Source organism: Scyliorhinus torazame, chromosome 9, assembly GCF_047496885.1.
Source record: "Scyliorhinus torazame isolate Kashiwa2021f chromosome 9, sScyTor2.1, whole genome shotgun sequence".
Taxonomy (NCBI): domain Eukaryota; kingdom Metazoa; phylum Chordata; class Chondrichthyes; order Carcharhiniformes; family Scyliorhinidae; genus Scyliorhinus; species Scyliorhinus torazame.
Genome location: NC_092715.1, coordinates 258,806,629 through 258,821,312, shown reverse-complemented (window position 1 = coordinate 258,821,312; position 14,684 = coordinate 258,806,629). Strand labels below are relative to the sequence as shown.

General features: G+C 46.3%; 1 protein-coding gene across 4 annotated transcripts in view; it reads left to right on the top strand.

Annotated features, from left to right (window-relative positions):
- LOC140429828 (uncharacterized protein KIAA1958) overlaps nt 1-14,684 on the top strand; it is a 239,297-nt gene that overhangs the window by 113,150 nt on the left and 111,463 nt on the right. The window contains exons 4-5 of one of the 4 annotated variants that reach the window (XR_011949216.1): nt 1,371-1,537; nt 5,956-6,109. The exons of 1 other annotated variant lie outside the window; for it this stretch is intronic. Coding sequence is in view for 2 of the 3 variants with exons in the window: in XM_072517301.1 (XP_072373402.1) it covers nt 1,371-1,537; nt 5,956-6,768 (980 nt within the window). In the remaining variant the exon portion in view is untranslated. Of the gene's footprint in view, nt 1-1,370; nt 1,538-5,955; nt 6,828-14,684 lie in introns of those variants that run through there. 2 more of the 4 variants (XM_072517302.1, XM_072517301.1) reach the window with 2 other exon arrangements.

Below are 14,684 nucleotides of genomic sequence, written 5' to 3'. Positions count from 1 at the left end.
CCAGTCCATTAGCCCAGACTGAAAAAAATGCATTCCTCTGGTCAATTTCACCTCCTGTCTCCTAAAAGCTCCCAGGCCCTGCAAAACAAAATCCTTTTAAAACCATGACCACTTCAAACACACTATAACCCCAGACTTCTGACCCTTAAATTGCCCCAATATTTAGAAGCCAATATTCCTAAAATCTTCTATTCATGAAAATATAATACCACCACCATTCCCAGCCAGAATGGAGATGGATTGCTTCATATCTCCCATAAATCACTGTTCCCCCATAAATCACTGGGATGAATTTTAATGCACATAATTTGCATTATATAACTATCCTCCACCTACTGCATTTTGCTGAGGAAAAGGTTGACAAACATGGTACCTGGATTACAGGGGTTTAGTTACGAGGAGAGGTTACTCAGCCTCTTTTCGCTAGAATTTAGAGGTTCTGGGGTTGAACTGATCAAATTATTCAAGATATTAGCAGGGAAAGATACGGTAGATAAAGATAAACTATTTCCACTGGTTAAAGATTCTAAAACTAGGGGGCATAGTCTAAAATTAGAACTAGGCCGTTCAGGACAGATGTTAGGAAGGACGTCTTCACCCAAAGGGTGGTAGAGGTTTGGAAAACTCTCCCACAAACAGCTGTTGAAGCTGGAATAGTTGTTAACTTTAACTCTGAGATAGGTAGGTTTTTGTGAAGCAAAGATATGAAGGAATATGGGCCAAAGGCAGGTTATGGAGTTAGGTCACTGATCAGCCATGATCTCACTGAATGGGCCAGGCCCGAGGGGCTGAATGGCCTACTCCTGTTCCAATGTTCCTAATTGTCCTGCTTTCAAGTTGTTGCAGAGTTCTCTTTAGCTCATAGATTCTTGTTACGTCAATTCTGTAGACTTCTGTGATGCACTGTTTAAATAAGACAGTGTTTGGTGTAAAATAGACTGTGTGCTCCAAGTCGTACCCTGCCTGCAGCTCTGGATGGCACAGTGATGTAAACAGTCACTGGAGATGTAATACTGGCCCCCTCGAGATACTGAACGGCGTCAGGCAAATAAAAAGTGGGGGAAAGAGAGGGAATGGATAATTTATCATTGGGTGCACAATTTGTAAACGATCTTTAACAATCCAAGGTCAATTAGCAGATGCTCCCTTTTTATACTCCATCTGTTTGAGGAGTAAAAGACTCTCCCCCACCCCCGGGCAGGCGTGGCACAATCTGTATCGAAGCAGCACTTGATTATTAATAATGTCTCAGTCAGTATTTAGCTGTCTTTCCCCTGTGGAGGGGTTTGTTGTTCCTGTAATGCTCTGTTGCTTTGTAACTAACTTTGGCCGTCACCTGTGGGTTGTTTTTTTCTCTTCCTTTTGTATAGCCTTTTCTGGAAAACTCAACAGGTTTCCAACGTTTGATGGCGAACTCAAGGAGCTCTGCACAAGTGCTGTCAGTGCAAACACCACAAAGGCGACGCTGTATTCACTGAACGTGTGGCGATACTGGTGTGTGACCAGAGAGCTAAAGCAATACATGGACATCACAAAGGTAGGTCCTCTCAATACAATGATGTTAGTTTAGATTTAGATTTATATTTAGTGTCTGTGTACCGAGATACAGTGAAAAGTATTGTTCTGCGTATACAGGAGTGTACAAATTTGAAACAGGCCATTCAGCCCAATTGGTCTGTGCTGGTGTTTATGCTGCACACAAACCTCATCTCGGACTTTTGGCCAATCCTTCAATACCTTTTACTTTCTTGTGTTTATCCAAAATTCCCTTTGAAGGCATATCTGTACAGCGAGCAGTTGTAGATATGTTTTTTGCGGAGAAAGGATTGAGGGACATGATGGTGAAACGAGACTAGCCATGGTTTCCTATTACCCTTTTCCTGTCCCTTCAACCTTGTGTTCTAATCAGATCGCAGCATTGTTTTATCATTACAGGCGCCAGGCAGGGTTTTCCTGCAGCATTAATTCATGGCTGGCTTTAATGCAATTTAACCTGGCCCATCCACCTATCCTGCACATCTTTGGGTTGTGACACGGGGAAAATTTGCCAATGCCACAGGGACAGTGACCCGGAGCCGGGATCGAACCCGGATCCTCAGAGCCTTGAGGCAGCAGTGCTAACCACTGTGCCACCCCTGCCGCCCTACACTCTTCAGTGTAAACCGGGAACCAGTGACCCCTGTTTTGTTAAGGCCATCTATTGATGTTGAGTACATGTAGGCGGACTGGTCTGCCCATGTTGGTGCTCCATAGAATTGGGACTTATGCAATGCACAGTGAAGCCCAGAGACCACAATGTTAAGAAAATATGACATATGGATCACTCTTCTGAGACAGGAGCAAATTTACAGAACGTGTTTTTATTAAGGCAAGCTACTTCTAAGTGTGGGAGAAACTTTGCAGAGCTATGGGGAGAGAACAGGAGTGTGCCCATTTCTATTTCCGCAACATTGCTCAACTTCACCCCCTCTCAGTTCCTTAGCCCTGCCATAGTTACCCGTAGACCCGCCAATCCAACGCACTCCCAGCTACCCTCTCTCATTCTACCCCGTTAACATGCAGATCATCCAAACTTTTGCTGCCTGTGTCTTGACTCGCGCCAAGTCCCACTCCCCTATCACCCCTGTCCTCGCTGACCTGCAATGGCTCTCAGTCGAGCAACATCTTGATTTTAAAATTCTCGTCCTTTCACATCACTTCCATAGCCTCGCTCTTCCCTATCTCCGTAATCTCCTCCGTCCCCACAGCCTTCCGAGATCTCTGAGCGCCATGGCCTCTTGAGCATTCCCAATTTTAATAGCTCTGCCCTTGCTGGCTGTGCCTTCGGTTACCGAAGCTCCAAGCGCTGGGGTCCCCTCCCTACACCTCACTGTCTCTCTGCCTCACCTTTCTTCTTTAAGACTCTTCTTAAAACCTGCAACTTGGACCAAGCCTCTGGTCATTTGACCGAACATCTTGTGTGGCTGGGTGTCATATTTTATTTTAAAATCACTCCTGTGAAAGACATTTCATTACGTTAAAGGTGCCATAAACATATTAAGTCGTTTGAGTGAGATGAAATTGAACAGCACTTTGATATAGCTCGCACAAACACGATTGTCCGAATGGCCTCCTCCTTGTTCATGAATCTCTTGTAGCCTTTTTGTAGTCTCTATTCTGAATATTCCCTCTGTGTACCCGAACAGGCGCCGGAGTGTGGCGACTAGGGGATTTTCGCAGTAACTTCATTGCAGTGTTAATGTCAGCCTACTTGTGACAATAATTATTATTATTATGCACTGGCTCTCCAAATGAGCATCACGACTTAGTGCCAGTCCGCTGCACATTGTTTCTATACAAGTCATCATTTAATGCCCTGCTCAATGCCATGGGGGAGAAGGGGATGGAGGGTTCTGCTGATAGAGTTGGATGAAGAAGGTGGGAGGAGGCTCATGTGGAGCACAGGACTGGGCGGCCTGTAGCCCTTGTCGAGTCTCTGTTATTCAGTAAATTTGTGAACGCAGTGACTGAACATAAAGAGCGACGCTTCCTTCACCTCGGTGGTTTCCTTCACCTCGGGACATGGCGTGTGGAGGCAAGTTACCTTCCCAGAGGGAGGCAGGTCGATTTCTGCAGCTGATGTTACGACCTCGGGATCTCTCTTCACATGACCCCCCCCATCTCTAAGTGCCTCTTTCCTTTCAACCGAGAAGAAAAAAAGCAGGGGGGAGGCGTGAAATTATTATCTCTTGTGTCACTCACTGCACTGCCCGAAAAAAATAATCTTTAATCTCTGGGGACTTCAGGACATCTCTGGAGGGTTGGTTGCCCTTTTTGCTGGCTGAACCCTTGATTGAGGAAATTCAACTCATCCTGCTACAGTAGCAACTCCTCCCACTGCTGATACTTGTGCAATGCATTCCGACTATTATCCTTCACTGTGAAAAGGTTGCCTTCTTTTTGTGCATCCCAAATATCCTTTTCAACATTGAGTACCTGAAATTACTGTTTGAACTTTGCTTCCTCTGCCGTTAAGTCGGGGGCAGCACGGTGGCACAGTGGGCAAGCCCTGCTGCCTCACGGCGCCGAGGTCCCAGGTTCGATCCCGGCTCTGGGTCAGAGTTTGCACATTCTCCCCGTGTTTGCATGTGTTTCGCCCCCACAACCCAAAAATGTGCAGGGAGGTGGGTTGGCCGCGCTAAATTGCCCCTTAATCGGGAAAAAAAATAATTGGGTACTCTAAATTTTTTTTTTTTTTTTTTTAAAGTATCGCACGTAGTTTTCAAAGTCCCCTCTCTTATCCGGACACATCCTAGAGCTCCTCCTAGCTCCCCATTCTCGTCACCATCTTCTCGCATGAAATTAGTGTTGGGCAATAAATTGTCGTCATCAATGCCCCCATCCTATGAATGAATTAAAAAGCAAATCCAAAATCTGCCTCCGTGATCTCTTGTGCGTTCCCTGTTTATGGAAACTGGGGTGCGGGGAAAAGGCAGGAGCGTGATGCTAAGTCATAATGCTCATTTGGAGAGCTGATGCAGACACGATGGGCCAAATGCCCGCTTGCGCCATAATAATTCTGTGATCCCAGAGATCGTACAAGTTTGGCCTGAGCAAGGGTACTTTACAGCTTACACTCTGACCTGTAGCAAATTGAAACCAAATGATCAATCAGTATAGCCACCGTCTCATTGTCTTTGCTTACTGCTACCTCATAATGTCGAGAGAAAGGGAGACAACAAATCAGTTTTCCCCTCAACGTGCCTTTTCCAACATGTGGATTAAATGGATCTTCCATTTCTAATATTCCTGTTGTTCCGTGAGCTTCTATTTTACTGATTTTTGGCTACCTTTGGCTGAGTTCATTGTTTGATTTAACCACCGTTCACTGACTTCTGACAACCCATGAAAACTGCCCTGACTTGTGTTTGAGAGTGCATCAGCCAGGCTGCTGGGAGCAGGAAGCATCAGAGGCTTCAAAGAAAACGTCATGATAGATATACAGGATGGAGCAGTGGGGCGATCCTTTGGCTCAGTGCGTGTGGGTCGTTTGCCATTCCAAGCTGAGTTAGAGGTCTTGATGTTGTGTTCCATAATTAACTCTTTTTTTTTTTAAATGTATTTTATTACAAACATGGATCAAAACCGGTTACAATGAGAAACACCCGGGGAAACATACTTCTCAACTATACAGTCTGTACAGATTTTCCCCCTTTTTCACCCCCCCCCCCCCCCCCCCCCTCACCCCACTCCCCTGCGACAAACAGCCCCTCAAACACGGTCACAAACATCCCCCACCTTTCCTCAAACCCCCCCTGAGGAGCCCCTTAACTCATACTTTATCTTCTCTAACCGCAGGAAGTCATACAGGTCACCCAACCAAGCTGCTACCCCCGGTGGCGATGCCGACCGCCACTCCAGTAAAACCCGCCGCCGTGCAATCAGCGAGGCGAAGGCCAGGACATCGGCCTTCCTCCTCTCCATGAGCTCCGGCTTCTCCGAAATCCCAAATATCGCCACCAAAGCGTCCGGGTCCACCTCCTCCACTATCCTGGCTAAGACCGCGAACACTCCCGCCCAGAATCTTCCCAATTTTTCACAACCCCAAAACGCGTGCGCGTGATTCGGAATTAACTCAAAGGCATTGGATTGGGGGTGGGTGGGGTAGTATTGTGGTAGAAATATCCCTAGGGTAATCGGGTGGGGGGGTAGACAGTGTCTTTGCTCCTGATCAATATCTAGAGTCAGCTGTGGGATCTGTATCGGGCTTCACTGTGATCTGACCGTCTAGGCTGACACATCAGCAATAGCTATTTGGGTAGGGTGCTTGGAGGGTGATTGGCAGTGTTGAAACTGCACCCCCATCTCGAGACAACTCTTGCAGGTGAGGGAGGCTGTGTGTGTAAAGGGGAGAGCACTGGGGGAGTTGTGTGATTTCTGCATTGATACTTTCTCACTGTTTTCTCTCTGTTCAAGATTCCACCTGCAAAGCTCAACGAGCTGCTGGAGGACTTCTACGTGACCGTGAGGAAGACCGACGGCTCTGACTTCCTGGCCACCTCCCTCCACGCTATCCGGCGCGGCCTGGACCGCGTGCTGAAGAACGGCAACGTGGGCTTCTCGATCGGGGACGCCACCTTCAAGTCCTCCACCCAGAAGCTGAAGGACAAGCTGAGGCAGCTGAATAAGGCGGGCATGTCCGGCTCACGGTCCCGCAACATCATCTACTTCTCCTGCCAGGACGAGGAGGAGATGTGGCAGGCCGGCTACCTGGGCGACGCCAACCCCGTGGCTTTGCTGAGCGTGGTGGTGAAGTTCAACAGCCAGTACTTCAACATGAGAACCTTGCAGGAGCACGTGGACCTCATGTACGGGGACATCGAGCTGCTGAAGGATGCCGAGAACCGGCCCTTCTTCGCCAGGACCGACATGGTCAAACGGGAGAGCAAGGTGTGCAGCAACAAGCTGTGCTTTGGGCAGATCTACCATGAGCACTCGGAGGGACTCAAGCGGTGCCCATACTGCCTGCTGTATAAATACATGTACACCCACCGGCCTTCCAGCCAGCGGGACCCCAGATCGTCCTTTTACCTCGTGGCCAGGAAGGATTTCTCCCAGCTGGACAGCGTGTGGTTTGAGGAGCAACGAATGGGCCTTCGCTCACTCAGAGCCGTGGTCCCCAAACTAGCAAAGAAGGTGAGGCTGGAGCAAAGTGAGAGCTTCACCTTTGTGTCCTTCACACAGGCCTCTCTTCTTAAACCAGGAAAATTCCTTTCTACCAACAGCTGAAGAAAGTCTGCTTCCTTTTAGACCAAAAGATTGTTTCATATGTACAGCTTCTAGCAAAGCAGGGGTGGGGGGGGGGGGGGGGGGGGGGGGGGGGGGGAAATAGTTATATGGATAGCAGAAAACCCAATGTGATGTTATTCGGAAAGGGGCAATAATCGTCCATAATCCTTTTGTTACAGTATTTTAATTATGCGTTCAAAAGAAACTTGTCTTTTAACCTGTTTTTGAAACAAAATCAAATCAAACTGTAAATTCCCATTACTGCGGGAATTTCCTGGGCAGCAGTAGTGCAGAAAGTGTGGTTTTAATCAACCTGAAATTTAACCTAGTTTTCGTACTTTTATTTTTATGGCAAAGCAAACCGCAAGTTTGTGCTAGTTAACTGTCGACCGGCGTAGTGGGCCCCTGACTCTTAAAAGTCTCGTCGCTGAAAGTTGACTGAACGGTTGTAACTAGTCTGTTTTTCATGTGCAAAAACACACAGCTCGGCGTACAGAGTTCAGTCGGAGCTGGGTGAACCCGTCAGAGGAAATGGCTCGCTCAAGTGCAACACTGGGAATTTGGTGCAGAAAGGGAAGGACGTGCTAAGTAATTTAAAACCAAGTGACAACAGTAAATACGTCAATAATTAGAGTGCTTAATTAGATCTGAGGGGATAAGATTAAAATGACCAAGCAGAGGATACTGACGTGGGACCCGAATTGCATTACATAAAATTCTGATATGCATAAATAATACATAGAAAGCAGGGGACGCTAAACGAAAGGCGCGTGCATGTATAAGTACTTATATTTCACACGTTTGCTGACAGCACCAAGTTTTACCTCTCCACCAACTTGCTCAACATCTCTGCTGTCATTGCCTTGGGTTCCTCCCACAAACTCCATTACCAAGCTACCTACTCCACCCTGCTCTCTGGTCGCTGTCTGAGGTCACTTGCAGCCTTGGTGGCATGTTCAACACTGACATGACCGACATACCCAGTCCACCTCCAAGGTGACCCATGATGCAATTTTGCTCTGCTCCACCGTGTCTCAGCTTGTCGGCTGCTGAAACCCTCATCTATGCCTTTGTTATCTCTAGACTTGACTTGTACGTGCTGCCCTGGCTGATCTCCCACCCTCCATAAACTTAAGCTCATCCAAAACTCTGCTGCACATATTGCAATTCCTGTTTGCCCATAAGAACTAGGAGCTGGAGTAGACCATCTGGCCCCTCGAGCCTGCTCCGCCATTCAATGAGATCATGGCTGACCTTTTATGGACTCAGCTCCACTTTCCCCCCCGAACACCATAACCCTTTATTCTTCAAAAAACTATCCATCTTTATCTTGAAAACATTCAATGAAGGAGCCTCAACTGCTTCCTTGGGCAGGATATACCATAGATTCGCAACCCTTTGGGTGAAGACGTTCCTCCTGAGCTCAGTCTCCCTTGTGCTCGCCGAGGTGCATTGGCTCGCAGTCTACCAAAGCCTCAATTTTAAAATTCTCATTGTGCTTCATTCCTTCATGTTATCGCCCCTCCCTCGCTCTAACATCCTCCAGCCCCACTCTGCTCACTTCATTTTTAAAAAAACTTCCAATGAAGGTGCAATTTTTAGCGTGGCCAATCCACCTACCCTGCACATCTGTTTGGGTTATGGGGGGGCGAGACCCGCGCAGATACGGGGAGAATGTGCAAACTCCACACGGAATGTGACCCGCGGCCAGGATTGAACCCGTGTTCTCAGCGCCGCCCGGCAGCAGTGCTAACTACTTACACCACCGTGCCGCCCACTTTCGCTATTCCAGTTGCACATCCACAATTTTAATTGCACCGCCATTGGCAGATCTACCTTCAGATCCCTGGACTACAGACTCTGGAATTCCCTTCCTAAGCCTCGCCACCTCTCTCTCTTCCTCTCTGAGAAGCTCTTCATCACTTGGCCTAATATTTCTTTATTGCTATATAAATGCTCTTTGTTGTTGTTGATAAACTCCTTGCAAAAGGAAGAGAGACCTGAGACCCATTGCCTGCAATTCCTGTGCCATGTGGAAACCTCTGGATCCTTCATGTGTCCTGGATAGCCCCACGTGCAGGAAGTGTTTCCATCCATGAGCTTGAGGAATGACCGGACTCGCTGCAGGGCATACAGGAGGCTGGGAATTTCCTGCAGCACCTGTGTTCCCTGCGCAGAGCACCCCGCAGCTACAGAGCATGTAGGCGGATAGATAGCGGGTGGCTATTTGCTGGGGTGGGAGAAGGTGGGCAGTTTAGAAATCCTGCAGGCGTTTGGCACGTTCGGTGCTAGACAGCAACCACCTCAAAAGAACACAGTCACGAGCAGAAACAGCAAGTCAACAGGCAGCTCACTGTACAGAGAGGCACAGCAAAGTATAGGAGTCGAGAGGAAATGGGCCGTTAAGGTAAATGATCTTCGAGACACAGGTGTAGAGTGGGGGAATGGGAATGATAAGAGGTTTTTTCCTTCAATTTTTTCCTTGGGATTTGAACGTCACTGCATTTATTTTTAAACGCCAGCATTTACCTACCATTCATCTTTGATTGTCCTTGAACTGAATGGCTTGCTAGGGCATTTCAGAGGGTAGATAAGAGTCCATCACATTAAGTGGGTCTGGAGTCACATGTAGGCTAGGTAAGGATGGATGATTTCCTCCCTTACAGGGCTTTAGTAAACCAGATGGTTTTTACGGCAAATAGTTTAAAGGTGACCATTACCGAGACTAGCTTTCAATTCTAGATGTTATAAATTTAAGTTAAATTCCACCAGCTGCCGTGGTGGGATTTGAACCCATGCCCCCAGAGAATTAGCCTGGGCCTCTGGATTAATAGCGCAGTGACATTACCACTAAGCCACCATCTCCTGCAGAGAGGCAGCATAGACTCAGTGGGCTGAATGGCCTGCTGTTTTCATAGGGAATGCAATAGGGGTTAGATGGGTGTTTCTACAACCACCTACATGGGCTTTGCAAGGTGTATTATCTGCCAGGTGCTAGGGTGAAGGGCAGTATTGAATGGGTGCAGGAGGTTTTACAGCAGGAAGGGAGAACAGACAGAAGTCATGGTCCACAATGGAACCTGTAACAGGTAGAGAAAGAGGTGCCACAGACACAAGAGCAAGACCTCAAAAATAGTAATCTCTGGAGGATCCTAGTCAGTATAGGAGTAAAGGGCAGCACGGCGGCGCAGTGGGTTAACCCTGTTGCCTCACGGCGCCAAGGTCCCAGGTTCGATCCTGGCTCTGGGTCACTGTCTGTGTGGAGTTTGCACATTCTCCCCGTGTCTGCGTGGGTTTCGCCCCCCACAACCCAAAGATGTGCAGGCTAGGTGGATTGGCCACGCTAAATTGCCCCTCAGTTGGAAAAATTAAATTGGGTGCTCTAAATTTATAATAAGAAAAAGTATAGGAGTATTAGGATAGGTTATTGGATCTGGAAAAATGGGATAGTGGGAAGTTTCCATTTCCCTCCAGTCTGACAAACAACCATTCAACAATACTCCCCACCCTCTGACCCTTGGGAAACTTTGTCCGTTTAAACCCGGGGACTGCACTTTTGTTAACGAAGCTAATGTGTTGTACTTTATCAAACACCTCTTGAAAGTCCATATACCACATCAACCAAACTACCATCATTAACCCTCTCCGTTACTTCATCAAAGAATCCACTCAAGTTCATCAGACACAATTTGCCTTTAACATCCATGCTGGATTTCATGTATTTATTATGCCATATTTTTCCAAGTGCAGATTTTTTTTGTCCCACGTTAATGTCTCCGAAAGTTTCCCCCAACGCTGACAATAGGTGACTGGACTGTCGTTGCCCAGCTAATTCCCCTCCCCTTTTTGGAACAGCAGTGGAATGTTCGCAATCTTCCAGTCTGCTGGCACCAGCTTCGTAGTCAAAGCGGAGTAGAAGATTGTGGTTAGACGCGCTGCATATTCCACCCTTACTTCAGGAGCAATTTAGGATGCATTCCAACTGGTCTGCGTGACTTTTCTACTTTGAGGGCTTGCCAACAATCTAATTCCTTTTTATCTATTTTTATCCTTTCCAGTTTCTCTGTTACCTCCTCCTTTTTGATGTCACGCTCTTCTCTCATGAAGACAAATGCAAAATATTAATTTAGTACCTCAGACATACCCTGTGCCTCCACAAGATGATCTCCTTCACATCCCCGAAAAGGCCTCTCCCTTCCTTTGACTGCATTTTTATTATTTATACGTTTAGATAATACTTTTGCATTCTTTTTTACTTTACCTACTTATCTATTCTCAGAAACTCACTCTCTACCCCTCTTATTTCCTCATCACTTTCTCCTTGTATTTTCTGTATTCAGTTGGGTCTCTGCTGACTTGTGAGCCTGATATTTATCGGGAGAAGCTTTCTTTTTCCGATTTATTTTAATCTTTCATCCAGGGTGCTCTGGCTTTGAATGCCCCCACCCCCCAATGGAAATGTGTTTAATCTGTACTCAAACTACCTCCTCGTTGTTGGTCTTCCATTGCTTACTTACTGGTTTACCTTGCAAATCTTTTTGAGTCCAATGCACTTAGACCATAAGACATAGGAGCAGAATTAGGCCACTCGCCCCATTGAGTCTGCTCCGCCATTCAATCATGGCTGATATTTTTCTCATCCCCATTCTCCTGCCTTCTCCCCATAACCCCTGATCCCCTTTATTGATCAAGAACCTATCTATCTCTGTCTTAAAGACACTCAGTGATTTGGCCTCCACAGCCTTCTGCGGCAAAGAGTTCCACATATTCACCACCCTGTGGCTGAAGAAATTCTTCCTCATCTCCATTTTTAAAGGATCGTCCCTTTAGTCTGAGATTGTGTCCTCTGCTTTTAGTTTTTCCGACAAGTGGAAACATCCTCTCCACGTCCACTCTATCCAGGCCTCGCTGTATCCTGTAAGTTTCAATAAGATCCCCCCTCATCCTTCTAAACTCCAACGAGTACAGACCCAGAGTCCTCAACCGTTCCTCATACGACAAGCTCTTCATTCCAGGGATCATTCTTGTGAACCTCCTCTGGACATTTCGAAGGCACATCCTTCCTTAGATACGGGGCCCAAAACTGCTCACAATACTCCAAATTGGGTTTGACCAGAGCCTTATGCAGCCTCAGAAGTACATCCCTGGTCTTGTATTCTAGCCCTCTCGACATGAATGCGAACACTGCATTTGCTTTCCTAACTGCCGACTGAACCTGCACGTTAAACTTAAGAGAATCGTGAACAAGGACTCTCAAGGCCCTTTGTGCTTCTGATTTCCTAAGCATCTCCCTATTTAGAAAATAGTCTATGCCTCCATTTCTCCTTCCCAAGTGCATAACCTGACACTTTTCCACGTTGTATTCCATCTGCCACTTCTTTGCCCACTCTCCTAGCCTGTCTAAGTCCTTCTGCAGCCCCCCCTGCTGTCTCAGTACTTCCTGTCCCTCTGCAGATCTTTGTATCATCTGCAAACTTGGCAACAGTGCCTTCAGTTCCTTCTTCCAGATCATTAATGTATATTGTGAAAAGTTATGGTCCCAGAGCCAGATCCCTTTATAACTTCGTGACATTAGCTCATCTGCTGTTGAGTATTCTGTTCCATAATTCTAATCCTAATGATATTGTGATCGCTGTTTCCTAAATGCTCTCCACTGAAACCTAATGATGTAGAAATCACTGTTTCTGAAATGCTCTTCCACTAAAACCTAATGGTATTGTGATCACTGTTTCCTAAATGCTCTCCACTGAAACCTAAGGATATAGTGATCACTGTTTCCTAAGTGCTCTCCCACTGAAATATCCCCCACTTGTTCCACTTCATGCTCCAAGAAAATGTCTTGTACATATTTTGGGAACCCCTGCCACTCTGCACTTTATACTTCCCAGTCTATGTTAGGATAATTGGCATAGTTTTATCCTGCCCTAGTACTGATCCCAATACCTCAGGAGCATGAACACTGCAATTGTGACCTTATGAGGCCATTTCTCTTTTTGACGTATATCAATGACCTGAATTGGGTACAGAAGGCATGGTTTTAAAGTTTACAGGTGACCGGAAACTCTGAAGAGTAGTAAGCAGTGAGGAGAGATGGTAGCTGTCATCAGGGCAACATAGACTGTTGAAATGAGCAAATATCTGGCGGAGGAAATTCAAGGCACAAAAATGTTAATTGAGCCATTTTGATCGGACGGCCAAGCAGCATCAATGCAAACTAAACTGTACAGTTTAAAAGGGGCTGCAGGAACAGAGCTACCTATGGGCGCACACCTACACAAGAATAAAGGTGGCAGGACAGGTTGAGAAAACTATTCAAAGAGGCATACCGATCCTCTATTTTATAAACAGAGGCATAGGGTGCCTAGGCGAGAAAGTCCCTGCTGAACCTTGGTAAAACACTCGTGAGGCCCCAGATGGAGTATCGTGTCAGGCCTCCGAGAGGGTGCAGAGGAGACTGAATGGACTGGGACTAGGAATGCAAGACTTCAATTTCGTAGAGACAATAAGGAAAATGGGGTTCTGCTTCTTGGGGCAGGTTAGTGGATTTGTGATAGAGGTGTTCAAAATCATGATGCTTTTTTAATGAGAAATGCGTCTGATGAAGGAGCTGCGTTCCGAAAGCTAGTGATTTGAAACAAACCTGTTGGACTTTAACCTGGTGTTGTAAGACTTCTTACTGTGCCCACCCCAGTCCAACGCCGGCATCTCCACATCGTTCTTAATATGAAGAAGTGAGGAGAAATTATTTCCAGTGGCAGTCGGTAATGAGATATTTTGGATAATTTGGCAAAAGAACCAGAGGTAACTTGAAAAGAACTACAGCCTAAAACACAGAAAAAGGAGTAGGCCATTCAGCCCTCAAACCTGCTCCGCCATTCAATGAGATCATGGCTGCTCCATATACCTGCTTTTGGCCCACGTCCCTTAATACCTTCGTTAACAAAAATCTATCTCAGATTTAAAATTAACAACTGACCTAGCATCATTTGTGGGAGACAGTTCCAAACCTCTACCACCCTTTGTGTATAGAAGTGATTTTTAACACATCTCCTGAACGGTCTGGCCCTAATTTTAGACTATGTCCTCTAGTTCTAGAATCTCCAAGTGGAAACAGTTTACCTTTATCTACCCTGTCTTTTCCTGTTAATATGTTGAAGACTTTGATCAGATCACCACGTAACCGTCTAAATTCTAGAGAAAACATGTCTAATTTGTATAATCTCTCCTCATAAATTAACCCCTTAAGTCCAGGTATCATTCTTGTAAACTACGTTGCGCTTCCTCCAAGACCAAAATATCCTTGCTGCAGTGTGGTGGTCCCTCCAAGTGGGGTGTAATCAGGGTTTAGTAAAGCTGCAGCTTAACTTCTGCGTCCTCCTATTCCAGTTCTCGAGATATAAAAGCCAGCATTCCATTGGCCTTGATTACTTTCTGCACATGTTTGTGGCATTTTCAGGGCAGCACGGTGGCACAGCGGTTAGCATTGCTGCCTACGGCGCTGAGGACCTGGGTTCGAATCCCGGCCCTGGGTCACTGTCCGTGTGGAGTTTGCTCATTCTCCCCGTGTCTGCGTGGGTTTCGCCCCCACAACCCAAAAAAGACGTGCAGGTTAGATGAATGGCCACGCTAAATTGCCCCTCAATTGGAAAAAAAATAATTGGGTACTCTAAATTTATTTTTTGAAAATTAAAAATGTTTGTGGCATTTTAAAGATCTATGTACCTGAATCCCCAGATCTCTTTGAACATTCACCGAATTTAGCTTCACACCATCTAGAAAGTACCCTGGCCTATACATTTTTGGTCCAAAATGGATAACGTCACACTTGCTTACATTGAAATCCATCTGCCACAGCTTTTAAAAAATATTTTTATTGGCATTTGGAATTAGAAAAACAGAGTTTTGCATATAAATAA